The sequence below is a fragment of the Pleurodeles waltl genome, chromosome 3_1 (assembly GCF_031143425.1).
Source record: "Pleurodeles waltl isolate 20211129_DDA chromosome 3_1, aPleWal1.hap1.20221129, whole genome shotgun sequence".
Classification (NCBI taxonomy): Eukaryota; Metazoa; Chordata; class Amphibia; order Caudata; family Salamandridae; genus Pleurodeles; species Pleurodeles waltl.
Genome location: NC_090440.1, coordinates 154,575,660 through 154,595,088, shown reverse-complemented (window position 1 = coordinate 154,595,088; position 19,429 = coordinate 154,575,660). Strand labels below are relative to the sequence as shown.

Below are 19,429 nucleotides of genomic sequence, written 5' to 3'. Positions count from 1 at the left end.
ATATATGTAATTTGAATTGGTTCGTGGATTATGTGGACCTGTAGTTCTATTTGGTTTGTCAACCAACTAGGACTGATTCCTTCAAAGGGAAGCTGAAGACTCACAGTGTACATGGCCTCTCAAACTACCTAAATGGATGTATTGTTATGATTTGCCATTTATTTGTGTTCCATTTATGCTTAAAGTAGAACGAGCCCTGCACAGAATACGTTCCCTCCTGTATCAGTGACTCAGGCTCCATGGCCGGTGTACAGCCTTTGCCATAACCTTTTACCCACACCGACACGAAAGCTATATATACAAAGCTATATGCCTGCTATATGCCTGTGCTGGCGTCCCAACCATCCCTGCATTCAGCACTTAATTCCCGTTTTACATATAATAATGGCAACTATTAGCTATCGTCCAGTGCACTTGGCAGCATTAAAACCATTGCGTGAACTAGGACTGTCAGGCCACATACGTTCCCCTCGCTGTCACCTGGAAGGGCATGATCACAATCGTCCTGAGAAGTATCATTTGGTGAACCATTCGAAGACTCACCCTTCCCGTGGCCGATACAGCGAGGTCCTTTCCCCAAAATTCCCGCCCCTCCTCCCTCCACCCCAGTGCCGCAGGAGCTGTCGGGGGTGTGTTACACCCCTGACTGGTGCAAGGCATCGATGTGGGAAAACCATCCCTACATTCAAGGCCTTTCATCAGTAACAAACATCTCTATTGCAGCTGCTGAGTAGCTGCTAGCGGCTTATTTCAAACCCAAGTAGCATCTACTAGATTGCGCCGGAGCTTGTTTTTAATTGGTCACTGCATTGGCAGCGTTTGCAATGTGCAACCGAAACAACGGCAGGAATGGGACGTATAGGCAGTAGGCAGCTGCAAAAGCTGTAGCCTGTCACCTAAATTGGTAGGGTTGGCATATATGAGATTGGCATGTTCAGTACACTAAGTGCTGGGTGTCTGACATGTTACCTTTAAATATTCCAAATACGGGGTACCATTCCTATGAAGACCAAAACGTGATTCCTGCAGCCTACTGGCTTGAATTATCTACTCGACCTGACTGTGATATACTGAACCCACAAACCGGACTCACATAAGGCAGAGTTGTCTCTGAGTGGTAATGGAAGGAAGGCCAACTGACCGCCAAATGTTCTTTAAAAAAAAAAAAAGGAAAAAAAAGAAAACTCATCATACCTACTAATAGTGTCAGCTCCTGTTTAAAACACATGGTGGTTGGCTAGTCAGGAGTGGAGGAGAGTGAAAGACTGATCCTTATTCACCTCAGGTCAGAGTGGGAGTCGGACGGGACGAATTTTAGATGGTAGACAGGGTTAGTGAACATTAACTTAGTGAGCAGGCCTCCTGTGCGAGTCGGGTGGTGGTGGACAATGTGTGTGCAGTGACTCAAATGCTGGTATCAGGCGGGAGGCCTCGCTCAGACTTATTGCTTACCTCCCTGGTGTCCACTCAGTTCACACACAGTCCAGATCAAAGGATGGGAGTGGGACTTATGCCAGCTGGTTCTGCCAACCTAAAGTGCACAAGTGGCACAGAGATGGGCGAGTCACTGAATGCAGGAGCTGGATACCTAGCTCTGGTTCAGCGTGAGGTTATTTTGGACTTCCAAGCCTAAAGCAAGCTCTGTTTTCGATCTGCCAACCATGCTCAAACCTCATGCACCAAGAATTAAATATGTAGCATTCACATTTGCTGTAACACTAGAGAACGAGACGGAGAGAAGTACTCATTTAGTGGCTGAAATGCAAAATTGTATGATTCCAGTCAAATATTTCATTTAATCAAGCTTCCCTTTTCTTCATTATTTTTTCTTGGCGGGGGAGAACCAGGCACAACCAATATTATAATAATATATTGTCAGCAAGAAGTTCAACCTGCATCAGTATTGGATTGGGGTGGGGTGTGGGGAATCACAAACTGCAAACAAATGCCAAAGATGAAGGCAGAAAACAAAGCTCGGCAGCGCAAATGTACACAGGAGAGCTTTTTATAATAATAACAAAAACATGTATTTATGTTAACAGACTTTCCATTTACCTGGATTTAATCATGAACTTCTCAAAGAGGGCCGACAGGTGTGTCATACTATGTAATTCCTAGAGATTGGAGCGGCTCTCTTCAAAACAATGTGCCCCTTTAAAGTCTTTGCCCTGTTTAGCTTCCTCAGACCTTTCCTAGCGTCCTCACCTAACGCATTACCATCAGCCTAAGAAGGGGTTATTTGCATGAAGGACATTTAGGGGTCGCAGCTGCGACCCTTGGCATGCCTCTTGCAACCCGATTCAGCTTCTGCGAACCCTGATCTTCGAAGTGATAAAAACAGTGTGAAAACACAGTACTTTTGCCCGCTCGACTGTTTTGCCAGCTGCAGTGGCTGCAAACCAGAGGCACATATTTGCACACCTTCGTACTTTGCTATATTGTAATAATGTGCTGAAGGTTGAAGCCAGTGAGCTTTAATAAGGAAGTTGGCCTCTCATACATCTGGACCCTGGTCGACGATACATCACATCCCCAAGCGCAGCCCAGCACTCTTCTGGCTTTTTATGTTTTGCCTGCAGAACAGCCAGTGCTGTCAATGAGCTAAGAGACAGGCCCAAAAGTGGGTGCTTTGGCCTCCAAAGAGGTAGGAGGGGCTGCGAAATTACACTCTGGGGACACAGTATAGGCAAGCCCCAACGGTCTGCCATGGCAATGATCAGCAATGTGCACACTGGAATCAGTGTGTAGGGCACTTTCAACTAAATTACATTTCACCTTGTTGTTACCCAAAGGTGCCCATGAGCCACTCTGTTATTGCGCAATCCAGTGAGAACTGTCAGCTGCCTCAGACCAACATAGGACTCAAGCTGCAGAAAAGGCCTACTTTAAATCTGCCCCCCCTTCTTCATATCAGACTGGTGTCTGTATAGTACCACAGATCCCAAGGCACCAGGGTACTACAGAAATTCAGAGGCTTCTTACAAATATCCACTTCTGAATTTCTGCAGCACCTTCATGCCTTCTGGTCTGTGACGCTATAATCACTAACATGGTGATATCTGATGCACAGGGAGGGATTAAAATAGGCCTTTACTTCAGTCTGTCACAGTTTCATACAGAGTGGCTCATGGACATCTCTGGTTAACACTTTGCATTGAAGTTTCATCTAGATACACGTTCCTTCTCCAAGCCCAGTTCAGTCCTTTTGAGTGTTCCCATTCTACAGGTGTCTGTGGTTTCCTCCTACCTTGCTTTCAGTCCTTGTAGTTATCAACTTTGGATTTTACTGTTGTTTTATATAACTCTCCGTCGCTCGGCTGCGCTGCACACGATAATCTATGCATAGTAATAAACTCGCCTTAAACATGTCACTGAGTACAGGTCATACTACAATTTGTTTTTTCATTGCAGGCATTATGATGGGCCGTCTCCCAACTACATCAGTTTCTTCTGTCTTGCCCCTCCATTCATGTTTACACAGTGATATTGAAAATAATCCTTTACTATATTCTCAGTACTGAAACAGGGTCAGATTAACTGAAGAAGATGCAGCTAGAAGGAGCTGACAGTCAGAGACTGGAAACTAGAATATTGAGACATCAACAGTGAGGACCAGGACCATATGGAGAGTAGAGGACCAGGGTCATGCACATAATCATAGGTACCTTAAGCAGAAATTAAGAAAAAGGCACAGAGGCGGTAACTCAAAACATGGTAGAACTACACAAGGACAGATGTCATAAAAAATAGCCGAGTGTGACGAAGGAGCTGAAACATTTAAAAGTAGACATAAAAGCGGCATTATGAAAGAAAGACTAGACAAGAACAGAATTGTCAGACAGGGATAATTCGTCAGGAGGACAAGTGGTAGATAAACAGGACGATGCAAAGATGTGTGCATGAATATATACAAAAGGTATGATGGAAAAAAAGCCCATCCATACTTCTTACTCCTCATTGTACACTGCATACAGGTGTCATTTCCCAGCACACAATGCTCACCACTATGCGATTCGCAGTATTTGGTCTTCATCGTGCACAGCACACCGTTCAGTACACTTTACATACTGCACATTGCATGCTGCAAGTTACTCATTGCACGCCATTCACTGCCCAATGCTAACTGCTCACTGTGCACCCCAGCCACACAATGCACGCTGTTCACGGTACGCTAGGTAGCCTATCATGCACTGCTGATTCATTATTGCACCATATGCATAGAGCTCTGCACACTCGATGCTGTGCATCGCACACTGGACTGTGCACACAGATAATTGTGCAGCAGACAGTACCCACGCTCACCATACACTGCTCAATGCTTACATTATCTCACCACACTGTACCCTGAATGGTAGTATGTTAAGGGCTAATGCCAGGCCTTTGGCCTCCTCTGTAGAGCATTCTGCACTGTTATTATTGCCCCTTCCTTCTTCAGCAATTACCACTTGATCCACCACACATACATGCTCACATACTCCAGTTCAGCCCACCCTGTACTGTTTGGCACCTTTTCAATGCTGATCCACAAGGGAGGAGGCTGATCTGCCTGTCAAGCCTTGCTGAGTCTGTTAACACTGATGTGCACGTACGGGGCTTGACCCAACTGCTCTCCAACACTTCTGCCTCAGTCATTCATCCTATCAAGAAAAGTGCAATGCTAGGAGCAAAGAGTGCCAAGCCTAGTACTGGCCCACACAACATAATGTATCTAGGCTGTGCCCGAACTTGTTGGTCTGATTCTCAAACTGCACGTTGTAATATGTTTTGTAGAGCTGCATAACGTACTACGAAATGTAAATTTTACCCATTGGCATTCCTCAGTGGAAGCAGAGGAGCGTCGCCCCCTGCACTGCTGTGCAGAAAGTGTAAAAAAATAAAATGGTAATAAAACGATTTTATTACCATTTTATTTTTGACGCTTTCTGCCAGCAAACAAAGTGCAAGGGCAGAGCAGGCCAGTGCATCACTGCTGCTGGCCCCTTTGTTTGAAGTGTGCATGATGGTTTGGCCGGCTACCTTGCTATGGCCAAACCGACATGCGCATCTCAAACCTCTTTAACCTGGCTGTCTTGGACAGCTGGGTTGGAGAGAAGGCACAGGCATACAGTGACTTTTGGAGCGTGGAGCCAGCCCGCTCCAGCCAATCAAGACACATTTTCATGCAGCTTATCAGCATGAAAACAGTGTTTTGATTGGATGAGGGAGTTGGCTGTAGGCTTCGTGCTCTGAAGACATGCTGCAGAACGAGGACGTGATACAGGACATCGAGTAAGGTGGTTTTTTTTCATATTTATATTGGTGTGCATGTTATGTGTGTATATTATGTGTGTATGTCATGTGTGTAAATTCGTTTTTTCCGCCCCTCCAATCTGTTTTATCCACCACTGATTTTACCTATAGTTATTTATGTGTGTGGATTGCTTCCCTCTGACTGCTGAGTCTCCGCCTAAGGAAGCATAGATTTTCGTGGTAAATGTGGGAGGGACACTGAGGGGTGGGAAAATGGGTAGACACAAAAGTGGATGAGATTAGGTATGATTAAGAGTTGTTTAGGGATGCTCAGGGAGAGTTTTAGGAAGGGAAGTCACTCACCCACACAATACTAAGGCAACTGCTTTACACTAGGGGTGGCAAGATGTATCCCATTGTTTTTTAGTAAATTTACACTCAGAGTATGTGTATACTGAAAGTGGTAAACATGCTACAAAGTGTAAACGTACTCAAGCGCATAACTTTCCTTTGTGAATCAGACCTTTCAGCCCTACTATGCTCATATGATGTATCTCTACTCTCTTCACGTATTGTGTTTTCTAGAGTAAATGTTTTTTGCTTTCCCTGACCTCCGTGCATTCTCTGATCTACCCAAACTACAACAAAACGAAGCAGAAGTGGAATAACGTACAAGGATGGGGTAGTCATTTTAATGTGCCGCCTATTCAAAATAATTTCTGACACAGATATGCACTGTGTCATTTGTCGGAGCAGCATTGTGTGATTCATGCCACAGCAGAGTTAATGTGGGGGCAATGAGTGGCACCAACACCACATATACTTTTTTCATTTTACAAACTAAGCACAAGCCAAGGCAGTAGAGAAAATGGCACGATGCAGTGATGAAAGTGGGCTGTGCTGGTGGTGGAAGTGGCGGCAGCCTCCTAAAACAAACATTTGCAATGCAATGGGTCTTGCTCAAGTTAGAGCTATATACATTGCAAATTCCTAACTGAACTTTACTTGCCACATAAATTGAAAATGAAAAGTAAAACAGTTGACATAAGCGAGCCAATTCAATGTGCCACGGCCACCATGAACATGAGCATGAAGGAGAGTCACAAAAGGGAAAAGAAGTTCGCTTGCAGTCAAACGTATTGGAAAAAGTGCAATTATCCCTGTAACAGGGTCGATGGCCAAGGCGGGACAAATGTCAAGCATTTACCAATGATAAAAAAAGGACTTTTGAAAGGCAAGCCCACAAACGAGTGAAAGTGATGGGCGTGCGGTGGGCATGGTTAAAAGCCCACAGATGGAGCACAACAGGCTAGAACACTTGCACTCGACCTAAAAAATGTGGGCACTGGCCCGTTTAGTTTTTAAAAAAAAACAAATTAAGCACTACAAGAACAGAAGGTAAACAGTGCCCTGAGGAGCAGTGGTTACTTTTGTAGTTCCGACTAAGATATTACACTTGGTAAAACAAATACTTTCAGCAATACAGCACTCTTTCTAGTGCATTATAAAATGAAATAAAAGAAAAAATGCACATATTTCCAACCTATTTGCAATACCTGATTATTGTGAATACATGAAAAACAAGCACCAGCAAGGCCTATGGGGCTAGCCTTGGCAAACTGGTGAGATGTGCCACAAAAAAAACATGCTGCCTAACATTGGCTTTATATAATTGCAGTAACAATTTTAAAAGTTACATCAACAACAATCACATACTGGGCATCATATAATTGCAGTAACAATTTTAAAATGAAAATAATCAACAATCACATACAATTTTATCAAAGCTGCATGGGTCCTTCCTAGCAGCCACGTGTGCTTAGAACAGGAATGGAGATTGTTATTAGTTCTAATGCACGACCCAGAAATATATGATTCTTATTGGTGCAAAGCAAAGATACCTTTGGCTCTGAATTACTGTAACATCAAAACATACTTTAAACACACAAGAATGACTACAACAGAAAAAATAATATACAAAGGAAATAAAACTGCATTGCACAAAAATATTGGCCCACCATCCCAGGTAGGGGTGTGGAACTCCTATAGCCCGACGCCCAGGACATATTGTTTCAATCAATCAATCAATCAATCCGTTTTTGTAAAGCACAACTACTCACCTGTGAGCGTCACAAGGCGCGGGGGAGGAGTGATGGGTTTTGTCTGAGGTGCATGGGGAGGTTGTTGCAGCTCTTAGCTACGAGGTAGGTGATGGTATGAGATGGTGGCTATTAACTGCTGGGCGGAGCAGAGGGGTCTGGCGGGGTTATGGAAGGAGATGCGATGGTTCAGGCAGGCTGGTCAGATGTTGTGAATGGCCTTGTATGTGTGGGTGAGTAGTTTGAAGATGATTAGTTCCTCCACTGGAAGCCAATGGAGGTTCCTCAGGTGCTGGGAGATATGGTCCTGGCGGAGGAGGTTCTGGACGAGTCTGGCAGCAGTGTTTTAGATGAGCTGCAGTTTCCTGATGTTTTTTGTTGTGGTGCCAGCATAGAGTGCATTGCCATAGTCGAGCTTGCTTGTGACTAAGACGTGGGTGAGTTTCTTGCGGCAGTCGACTGAGATCCATTTGAAGATTTTGCAGAGTTGGTGGAGGGTGTGCCAGCAGGAGGAGGTGACCGGGTTTACCTGTTGTGTCATTGATAGGGAAGAGTCTAGGATGATTCCTAGGTTGCGGACGTGGTCAGTCGGTGAAGGCGGGGTGCTGAGCGATGTGGGCCACCAGGAGTCGTCCCAGGCTGAAGAGGATTTTCTGAAGATGATGAGCTTGGTCTTATCTGAGTTGAGCTTCAGGCAACTCTCTCTCATCTAGGCGGCAACGGATTCCATTCTTGTATGGAAGTTCCTCATGGCCTCGGATCTTCAGTGAGGGACATGATGAGTTGTGTGTCATTGTTTGGGGTCAAGGACAACATGTTTTTATGTTTATTTTGTCCGAATTCCCTGCAGCACAAATTCTTTGTCTGCCAGTTTACAGGGAAGGGAATTGTCTGCATTTAAGGTAATATTTGTGTCCATAGGATAATGCTGTTCGAACTTGTATTTATGGTTCATTAGTGTGAAGCCTTTATCATAGGGGTGAGCACATTAATATAAGTTGTAAGGTCACACTGCACTGCTGACAGTGGTTCCAGTAAAATAAGTGTACACATGTTTGAAAAGTTTAACAATATGAGGGTAGGTATAATGCTCCCAGAATGTTCTCCGAATAGATGTAAATGCTTGCAGAAGCGAGATTGATGACTCTGCTTTTAAAATAAAATGTTCAGAAAAAAATTCAAGTAGCTTGTCCACCCCACTGGGAATGAGCAGAGGGCCTTGTCGAAGGCAAAGCCCTGTGCCCCACCCCCATGATGTATGACGACCAATGGCCATGTGCAACTCAGAACAAGTACATGGAAGAAACTTGTAAGCGAGATTGATGACTCTGCTTTCAAAATAAAATGTTCAGAAAAAAATTCAAGTAGCTTGTCCACCCACTTGGAATGAGCATAGGGCCTTGTCGAAGACAAAGTCCTGTGCCCCACCCCCTTGATGTACGACCAATGGCCATGTGCAACTCAGAACAAGTACATGGCAAGTGAATGCAGAACATAATTTTAGAAAAACACTTTGCTGCTGGTAGACATTTTTTTTCATGTGCCATCGCCATGTTTTGAGCATGGTAGGTGGCGTGAGCTATGGTGTGTGTTAGAAATGGGGTTTCTGGTTGGCTAGGGTATGCACCTCAGCCAGGCAGAACTTACCCACTCTAGTCAGGGCAAGGGAGTTACACGTCCAAGATAACCCCTGCTCACCCCCTTGGTAGCTTGGCACGAGCAGTCAGGCTTAACCCGGAGTCAATGCGTAAAGCGTTTGCACAACACACACATACATGTGACGCAGTATCCCCACCACAAAGGAAACACAACACCAGATTATATGAAAATACACTGTATTGTACACAACGTAATTATTAGACCAACATCACATAACAGTACTATCCTGCTACCTTAGCAGTTGTCAGAACGTTACACATTAGTTACTCTGCAAACTAGCAGTAGTCACACATAACACAAAGGTTACTCAGTATTCTGCAACATAAGCAGTAGTCAGGACACACGTCATCACATTAGCACACTTGTCACAAGAATATCATACAACGCCCATAGTAGGAACATTAGAAAATCTATGGCAAGTTAAGCAAACATATTAGCAAGTCATGCCCATAAACGGAACATGTGCACACATATGTCAAAGCATCATAGTACAGGCAGGTAATATAACACAATTAAGAAAGTCTGTAGAAAGAACTTTAAATCATGATTATATTTGTCCATTTAAAAGTACCTGTTCTGATGCGGAGGCACTTCTAGTGCCTAAAACGAATAAATGGGACCCCCGGCGCTCTTCTGCGCAAAACGGGGGCCTCCCTGATTTCTTGTGGTCAGGGGAGGGCGGCACGCACCTCCTTGATACCAAAAATGGGCCCCTCTGGGGACCGTAAATATTGGGGGCGCCCCTAGGGCTCCACCGGCCCTCTCGAGGGGGGCCCAGGCCAGAGAAATCTCTGGTGGGGGAGGGGGGCGCCACGCACCCCCTCCGGGTTGCAAAACGGGCCCCTCCGGGGGCCCGCTAACTCCTGGGGTCTCCCTGGGCCTCCGTGGCCCGTCCTCGAAGGGAGACCCCTTCCCAATTGCTTCGGGCCCACGAGGGGGCCCACCAGAGTGCCTGCGGCACGGGCGAGCCTCAGATGAGGCTGCTGCCCCGCCCGCGCGCACAGGGAGAGCCCTCCGGGGCTGGAGCAGGTGAGGGAGAGGCGTCCTCCTCTCCCTCCTGCTGGAACACAACGCCGGCACCAGGTCGGGCCGGCCGGTGCCCCGGGGGCGCTCCTCGGAGCGATCCCTACCCCGGGGGCACCGTTAGGAGCAGGCTTGCTCCTCTGTACTTTAAAAGTGGTTTCCTCGCGCCCAGGGGCACGGAGCTGAGCGCGATCCTCGTGCTTCACAGGATTTACTTCCCCGGGCTGCGGCGGTGATTTTCATTGACGAAGCGCTTTTCACAGCGCTAAGACAATTAGGCGGCCTGGGCTGCGGCGGTGATTTTCTTGCACAAAAGAAAAGCGCCTTCAAAGCGCTAGAACACATCCACAAGCTCGGGCTGCGGCGGTGATTTTTCTGTTAGCAAAAGAAAAGCGCTTTCAAAGCGCAATGGCCCCTCAGCAGCCTCAGTCATTAAAAGAATGCCTTGTTCCTCGTAAAAGCATTCTGCCAAAGGGTTGAAGGATCGTAGCAGGGGTCAGGGGCCACAGCACCCTGCCCCTGGGAACAATTAAACAAGAAGGAGCACAGGGCTGGTGGGCCCAGCTACAGGCCAGCACAAGGGGTGCAGATGGTGGCAGTTCCTCCTAGTGACCAGGCAGGTCACAGGTCAGCACAGCAGCAGCAGTCCATGGCGGTTTCCTGGTGAGTCCATTCATCAGCGTTCTGTGTCCAGTTTCAAGTTCCAAGAATGTTCAAATTGTGGGGAAAATTCCCCTGTACTTATAGTCCATTTTTACAGTGTTTTACAATGACAGGGAGAGGAGGTTCCAGCCAGTTACAACTGGTTCTGGGAGTGCCCCCTCTCTCCTTTCAGCACAGGCTCCAAACATCAGTGGGGGGTTAACGACCCTATTGTGTGAGGCCAGGGCACAGCCTTTACAAATGTAGGTGTGCCCCGCCTCTCCCTTCTCTCAGCCCAGGAAGACTATTCAGCATGCAGATGCACCTAGGTGACACCTCCACCCTCCCTGTGTACAGGCTGTCTGAAAAGTATGCACAAAGCCCCAACTGTCACTCTGCCCAGACGTGGATTGGAGTCAAGCTGCAAAACACCAGAATTATAAGCACAGATAAATGCGCACTTTCTAGAAGTGGCATTTCTGTGATAGTAATAAAAAATACACCCACACCAGTAAGCAGTATTTATTATCACCATCACAACCATACCAAACACGCCTACGCTACCCCTCATAAATCAGACAATACCCTTTACACATAAAGCAGGGCATTTCTAATGCAATCCTATGAGAAGGCAGCACTCACAGCAGTGAGACACCAAGTTAGGCTGTTTGTCACTACCAGGACAGGCCATGCAATATGGCACATGTCCTGCCTTTCTACATACATGGCACCCTACCCATAGGGCTAGCTAGGGCGTACTTTAGGGGTGACTTACATGTAGTAAAAGGGGAGTTCTGGGCCTGGCAAGTAAATTTAGATGCCAGGTCCCTGTGGCAGAAAACTGCGCACACAGGCCCTGCGCTAGCAGGCCTGAGACAGGTCTGAAAGTCTACTTCAGTGGGTGGCGCAAGCAGCGCTGCAGGCCCACTAGTAGTATTTAATTTACAGGCCCTGGGTATAGAGATACCACTGTACAAGGGACTTATAGGTAAATTAAATATGCCAATTAGGTATAAACCAATCATACCAACTTTAGATGGGAGGGCACCTGCACTTTAGCACTGGTCAGCAGTGATAAAGTGCTCAGAGTCCTAGAGCCAACAGCGAAAGGTCAGAAAAACCAGGAGGAAGGAGGCAAAAAGACTAGGGATGACCATGCGTATGGCCAAAAGTCCAACACAACCCCCTGCCAGCCAAAATCCAGGGGAGAACAATCAATACCTTGATGTACTTTCCTGATTGGGGCGATAGAACAAGGACCCAGGCCCACAACAGCAGGGGCATGTTCCAGTTCTACGCCTTCCTGACTCCACTGGGATCTCTCTGTCAATGCGTCCCAGGCAGCCTAGACCAACCCACGGGGATTCTCTAGCTGCCAGTGGCCAGAACCAGGCCCTAGGCCATCTAGGAGCCTCTGGTCTCTGAAACCATAAGGAGTGGGGGGCGGTAGCCCCAGGCGCAAAGCAACCTGTCTCCACTCCATTTCTGATCAGTTCAGGGGCTCTACCCTGCCACTGATCCACCAACCTAGGGTCCGCACCCATAGGTTCTACAGGGGCTAGAGGCGAGCTCTCCTCCCTCTACCCCTCCTTCTAGGATCCCGCCCTCCTCTCCTAGGAGGGGTATCACCAGAATCCACACTTGCCAGGGTGCTGGGTACAGCAGCCCTGCACAACTTTCTCGTCAGCCCAGGATCACTACCTGGCGACTGACCACCCAACCCAGGGACGACACCCTTGGGTTGCACCGGGGTCCGGGGCGGGCTTCCCCCTCCCTGAACCCCAATTCCAGAGTCCTGCGTCTCCCAACCTCGGGAGAAGCCACCAGAAGTTTCACACGGGGGGTGAGCACACTAACCGCCCCCCCAACCAGATCAGAGTTTACCCCCTGAACCTGTCTATCTAGTCCAGGGACGACACCCTTAGACTGGACCATTGCCCAGCGAACCAGGACTTCCTTGGGAGCACACCTACCCCCTACCAGATCAGAACTTACCCCCTGAATCTGGCAATCCAACCCAGAGTCACTACCCTGCGGTTGAACCACTGCCTGGCGCACCAGGACTTCCTTGGGAGCACACGTACTCCCCATCAGGTCAGAGTTTACCCCTTGAACCTGATCATCCAACCCAGAGTCACCACCCTGCGGTTGAATCATTGCCTGGCGCACCAGGACTTCCTGGGGGGCACACCTACCCCCCACCAGGGAAACACTTTCCCCAAGGGCCACACAAGAGTCTGGCTGGCGCAGGTCTCCTGACCTCTGCCCATCGGACAGAGTCTGGATTCCCCCCAGCCCAGAAATGGTCTCACCAAGGTCATTCCTGGGGGGCTCTGCTCTCAGAGCTGACCCCTGACCCTCCAGGTTCTCCACTGGGGCCCGCAGCCCCCTCTCAACCCTATGCCTGGATTTCCGCCTCCTCCGCTGTAGAGCGAGACTACCAGACACCAGGACCGGCGGAACGCTATCACCAGCCACCCGCCTAAGTCTTAATGACAAAATGGGATCCTTCTGAACAGCTGGCCCTACGGCACAGGTTAGGCTCACCTCCTGGCGTTCACTCATGGAACCTTCAGGGGCCTGGGACAGTATCTTGGGCACCTTGGGCCTCAGCCCAGCCCCATTCCCTCTCCTCAGAGACGGGACATGGGGTCCCTCACCCATCCCAGTCCACTGGGACCTACCTGGGACACTCCATTCCTTTCCCACCACACCTTGTTGGGAAACACCTAGACCACTCTCATTAGGAACACCCCCTAATGCCACACCAGACCCTCTGGTACCCAACCAGAAGTCTGCCTCCTTTGCAAGCTCCCTGGGGTCAGAGAGCTCACACACTGACAAGTGTTGGCGTAACTCTGAAAAACAACAACGAAACAGGTGCTCTCTGAGAATCAGATTAAACAGCCCTTCAAAATTGTTTACTGTGCTACCCTTCACCCATCCATCTAGTGCAATGCAGCAATCCTCCACAAACTCCTCCCAAGACTGGTGGGACAGTTTCTTACCACCCCTAAACCTTTTTCTGTATTCCTCAGGGGAAAAACCATACTTCACAATCAGTGCGTTCTTCACAGCGGAGTACCCCTCCCTGTCACTCTCTTCTAGAGTCAGTAGGGCATCCCTCCCCTCCTCAGGAATAAAACTCCCTAGGCCAGTTCCCCAATCCTTCTCAGGCATCCTGCGCTCTACCAGAGCCTTCTCATATTCCTTTAACCACTGACGTATGTCACCCCCCTCTTGGAACCTAGGTACCAGATCTATGGGTATGTGAGGAACATCTTTGCTACAGCACTGTACATTGCTGCCACCACTGGACTCCACCTGCAACGCTGGTGAGTCCAGAACCTTCAGACTGCGCTCTAGAGCGAGTCTTTCTCTGGCAAAGGCCCTCTCTGCCTCTGCCATTCTCTCCTGTACTAAGGCCTTCTCTACCTCAGCCCTTCTCTCCTCAACAGCTAGGCGCGCTAACTGCAACTTCAGGTCCCTCTCTTCCCGCCTATCTCTTAGCTCATCAGGCGTCAAGGAATGAGAGGTAGCCCTGCTTCTTACACTGGACCCAGCAAGGGACTCCCTATCACTGGGGCCTTCCCTGTCAACTGGCGTCCCCAACCGGTCATTCTCACCCTCCTGATCAGTCTCTCTACCACTCTCTAGGGATGAGGTCTGGGAGCCCTCCCATTGGGAACCCTCGCTACACTCAGGATCCTCTGGGTGCCCCCTAAGCACACTCCCTCCCTGGGTAAATGTCACAAACCTTTCAAAGAAATTCAGAGATCTCCTGAGGTCCCCTTCTACAGGCAGCCCTCTCTCTCTACAGAACCCCTCTAATTCCCCCTGCGTGTAAAACAGTAGGTCCTCTAAATCAAAGGTAAGCCCCATCTTGAAAAGGTACAAATAACTCAACTGTGACAACCACAATACCCAAGCGTGAGAACTGAAAACAGGAAAAATGACCAAAGAGAGAAAGTTAAGAGAAGCCAAACATGTGATGGTCTAAACGCAATCCTTGTAGTGAAATAATGAGTCACAATGGTATTGTGCAAGCGCAAGTCCTATCCTCACCGCTGACTTCCAATGTTAGAAATGGGGTTTCTGGTTGGCTAGGGTATGCACCTCAGCCAGGCAGAACTTACCCACTCTAGTCAGGGCAAGGGAGTTACACGTCCAAGATAACCCCTGCTCACCCCCTTGGTAGCTTGGCACGAGCAGTCAGGCTTAACCCGGAGGCAATGCGTAAAGCGTTTGCACAACACACACATACATGTGACGCAATATCCCCACCACAAAGGAAACACAACACCAGATTATATGAAAATACACTGTATTGTACACAACGTAATTATTAGACCAACATCACATAACAGTACTATCCTGCTACCTTAGCAGTTGTCAGAACGTTACACATTAGTTACTCTGCAAACTAGCAGTAGTCACACATAACACAAAGGTTACTCAGTATTCTGCAACATAAGCAGTAGTCAGGACACACGTCATCACATTAGCACACTTGTCACAAGAATATCATACAACGCCCATAGTAGGAACATTAGAAAATCTATGGCAAGTTAAGCAAACATATTAGCAAGTCATGCCCATAAACGGAACATGTGCACACATATGTCAAAGCATCATAGTACAGGCAGGTAATATAACACAATTAAGAAAGTCTGTAGAAAGAACTTTAAATCATGATTATATTTGTCCATTTAAAAGTACCTGTTCTGATGCGGAGGCACTTCTAGTGCCTAAAACGAATAAATGGGACCCCCGGCGCTCTTCTGCGCAAAACGGGGGCCTCCCTGATTTCTTGTGGTCAGGGGAGGGCGGCACGCACCTCCTTGATACCAAAAATGGGCCCCTCCGGGGACCGTAAATATTGGGGGCGCCCCTAGGGCTCCACCGGCCCTCTCGAGGGGGGCCCAGGCCAGAGAAATCTCTGGCGGGGGACGCCACACACCCCCTCCGGGTTGCAAAATGGGCCCCTCCGGGGGCCCGCTAACTCCTGGGGTCTCCCTGGGCCTCCGTGGCCCGTCCTCGAAGGGAGACCCCTTCCCAATTGCTTCGGGCCCACGAGGGGGCCCACCAGAGTGCCTGCGGCACGGGCGAGCCTCCGATGAGGCTGCTGCCCCGCCCGCGCGCACAGGGAGAGCCCTCCGGGGCTGGAGCAGGTGAGGGAGAGGCGTCCTCCTCTCCCTCCTGCTGGAACACAACGCCAGCACCAGGTCGGGCCGGCCGGTGCCCCGGGGGCGCTCCTCGGAGCGATCCCTACCCCGGGGGCACCGTTAGGAGCAGGCTTGCTCCTCTGTACTTTAAAAGTGGTTTCCTCGCGCCCCGGGGCACGGAGCTGAGCGCGATCCTCGCGCTTCACAGGATTTACTTCCCCGGGCTGCGGCGGTGATTTTCATTGACGAAGCGCTTTTCACAGCACTTAGGAACATTATGCAGCCTGGGCTGCGGCGGTGATTTTCATCGAGCGCTTTTCACAGCACTAAGACAATTAGGCAGCCTGGGCTGCGGCGGTGATTTTCTTGCACAAAAGAAAAGCGCCTTCAAAGCGCTAGAACACATCCACAAGCTCGGGCTGCGGCGGTGATTTTTCTGTTAGCAAAAGAAAAGCGCTTTCAACGCGCAATGGCCCCTCAGCAGCCTCAGTCATTAAAAGAATGCCTTGTTCCTCGTAAAAGCATTCTGCCAAAGGGTTGAAGGATCGTAGCAGGGGTCAGGGGCCACAGCACCCTGCCCCTGGGAACAATTAAACAAGAAGGAGCACAGGGCTGGTGGGCCCAGCTACAGGCCAGCACAAGGGGTGCAGATGGTGGCAGTTCCTCCTAGTGACCAGGCAGGTCACAGGTCAGCACAGCAGCAGCAGTCCATGGCGGTTTCCTGGTGAGTCCATTCATCAGCGTTCTGTGTCCAGTTTCAAGTTCCAAGAATGTTCAAATTGTGGGGAAAATTCCCCTGTACTTATAGTCCATTTTTACAGTGTTTTACAATGACAGGGAGAGGAGGTTCCAGCCAGTTACAACTGGTTCTGGGAGTGCCCCCTCTCTCCTTTCAGCACAGGCTCCAAACATCAGTGGGGGGTTAACGACCCTATTGTGTGAGGCCAGCGCACAGACTTTACAAATGTAGGTGTGCCCCGCCTCTCCCTTCTCTCAGCCCAGGAAGACTATTCAGCATGCAGATGCACCTAGGTGACACCTCCACCCTCCCTGTGTACAGGCTGTCTGAAAAGTATGCACAAAGCCCCAACTGTCACTCTGCCCAGACGTGGATTGGAGTCAAGCTGCAAAACACCAGAATTATAAGCACAGATAAATGTGCACTTTCTAGAAGTGGCATTTCTGTGATAGTAATAAAAAATACACCCACACCAGTAAGCAGTATTTATCATCACCATCACAACCATACCAAACACGGCTACGTTACCCCTCATAAATCAGACAATACCCTTTACACATAAAGCAGGGCATTTCTAATGCAATCCTATGAGAAGGCAGCACTCACAGCAGTGAGACACCAAGTTAGGCTGTTTGTCACTACCAGGACAGGCCATACAATATGGCACATGTCCTGCCTTTCTACATACATGGCACCCTACCCATTGGGCTAGCTAGGGCGTACTTTAGGGGTGACTTACATGTAGTAAAAGGGGAGTTCTGGGCCTGGCAAGTAAATTTAGATGCCATGTCCCTGTGGCAGAAAACTGCGCACACAGGCCTGAGACAGGTCTGAAAGTCTACTTCAGTGGGTGGCGCAAGCAGCGCTGCAGGCCCACTAGTAGTATTTAATTTACAGGCCCTGGGTATAGAGATACCACTGTACAAGGGACTTATAGGTAAATTAAATATGCCAATTAGGTATAAACCAATCATACCAACTTTAGATGGGAGGGCACCTGCACTTTAGCACTGGTCAGCAGTGATAAAGTGCTCAGAGTCCTAGAGCCAACAGCGAAAGGTCAGAAAAACCAGGAGGAAGGAGGCCAAAAGACTAGGGATGACCATGCGTATGGCCAAAAGTCCAACAGTGTGCATTGTATGCTGCGTACCATAACCAGAGAATTTCTTGTTTTTTTTAGAGTTTGTGTTAGATGAACCAAAACGAAACTTTAGCTGTGCTTTTTTTTCAAGGCTTTGGAGGGTTGAGAAAGTCTTCAAATGCAGAAATGGAACTAAAAGACAACTATAATTAAGGTGTTCACATTGCAATTTGTTTCCATTCCTGTCTTCACACACTGATACAATTCGCAGACATGCCGCTGTACTCGTTCATCTATGAGCTAGGTCTAAAAGGAGTATTTATACACTGTGTTAGCGATGGTCTTGCACCCTCAGTGAGGACATGTTAGGATAATGTCTTAGAGTAAACAATGTCCGTTCAGGTTAGTACGCTTGGTCTGGGGTTTCCCTCTGGCTGCTTCTTTGACATGATGACAACAATCTCAAGAATACCGTATATTACAATAGTCCCAAACAGTAGTCAATAATAAAGAATAGCAATTTATTTCATGATTATGAGCGAACAGTCGCTAATACTGTTCAGGAAGCTTGTATATAAAAAAATCAGGTGCAATTTATCGTTCATTAAAATGTGCTCTTCATTTTCACAGCTGCAAACAGATATTAAGTGTAAAATGATGGCGAGGCTAAGAGAAGGAGGAGATACAGGTGTTACAAGTCAGCATTTTAACACAAAATAATGGACATCCTCCAATTTCAACATGTTAATGTCTCCATTCATTAATATCGACAGCACCTTAAACGGTAAAGGGAAATTTCTACTGATAGATTTACTATCCGTACTTTATTGCTGATGATATTAGTGCACATCACATATGAACACTAAACACCTCCCCCTTCTCCGTGGGCAGGGGTCGAGCGTGTCAACTACAGCCACGGTGGAGGTAAGGGTCCAGAAGCTGACAAGAAGCCCCATCTCGCCCTAAGCCTTCACTTCCAACCCCTTGGAAGGGAGGAGGCTCGTTTAGCGGGAGGGGCGGGGGTTCACAAGTGGGGTTGCTAAAGGAGGGGTCCCTCCGGCAACCGATACTTGGGGTCCTCGCCGAGCACTCACCTGTTCTCAGGCCGTACATTCAGCAGGTAGTTGCGGCTGTCAGGTCGCACCCCGGGTCCCACGACCTCCTCCTCGGCTGGGGCCTCGGTGCCGTTAGTGGACTGATGTCTGCCGGGGGCCGGAGCCCGCTCCAGTGCTCTGCGGGTGCCCATTTCAAATGCCCCTGCCTCTTTGTTTTTTTTAATTATTGGGTGCTGTTCTCCCCGCGGTCCGGATTTCCTCAGGCTCCGAGCCCCGGCTTCTACAACAGCAGATGAACCTTATTAAAGAGCCCTGGTTTCAGTCCTGTATACCAACTGAGGGCCGGTGGTGGGTGGGGGCTAGAGGGGGTCTTTATTTTTAGCGTATCTCTCAAGCTGGGAACACGTGTCCCGACTGAGGAAAGCAGCACATGTCCTCCCCGCACCCACTCACCGGTCATTATAAATACACATTGAGGCCTGCCATCAGCAGGCCCTAAACTGCGCGTGCACTTCAAACCTCAGTGCGCGGCCGCTGAAATCCCCCAAACTGGAATAAATCTATCTGGCGGTCAGAAAGGTAGTTTTTCTCCAATAGAAAAAAAACGAGTCCCTGTCACAAGGTGTGAGATATTTCTTGAATGCGTTACAAGGCCTCTACAGAGGACTGGCGGGAAATAAAGCCCGCTTAAGTGTAAAAGCAGGCCACGCGCTCATGGAATATGACGTCATCAACGG

At 48.6% G+C, this 19,429-nt stretch overlaps 1 protein-coding gene across 2 annotated transcripts in view; it reads right to left on the bottom strand.

Annotated features, from left to right (window-relative positions):
• Positions 1–19,172, bottom strand: part of ALPK3 (alpha kinase 3) — a 996,430-nt gene extending 977,258 nt beyond the window's left edge. The window contains exon 1 of one of the 2 annotated variants that reach the window (XM_069222021.1): positions 18,732–19,172. In XM_069222021.1, the coding sequence (XP_069078122.1) occupies positions 18,732–18,883 (152 nt within the window). In that variant the 5' untranslated portion in view covers positions 18,884–19,172. The remainder of the gene's footprint in view (positions 1–18,731) is intronic. The other variant, XM_069222022.1, reaches the window with a different exon arrangement.
• Between the last annotated feature and the right edge of the window lie 257 nt (positions 19,173–19,429).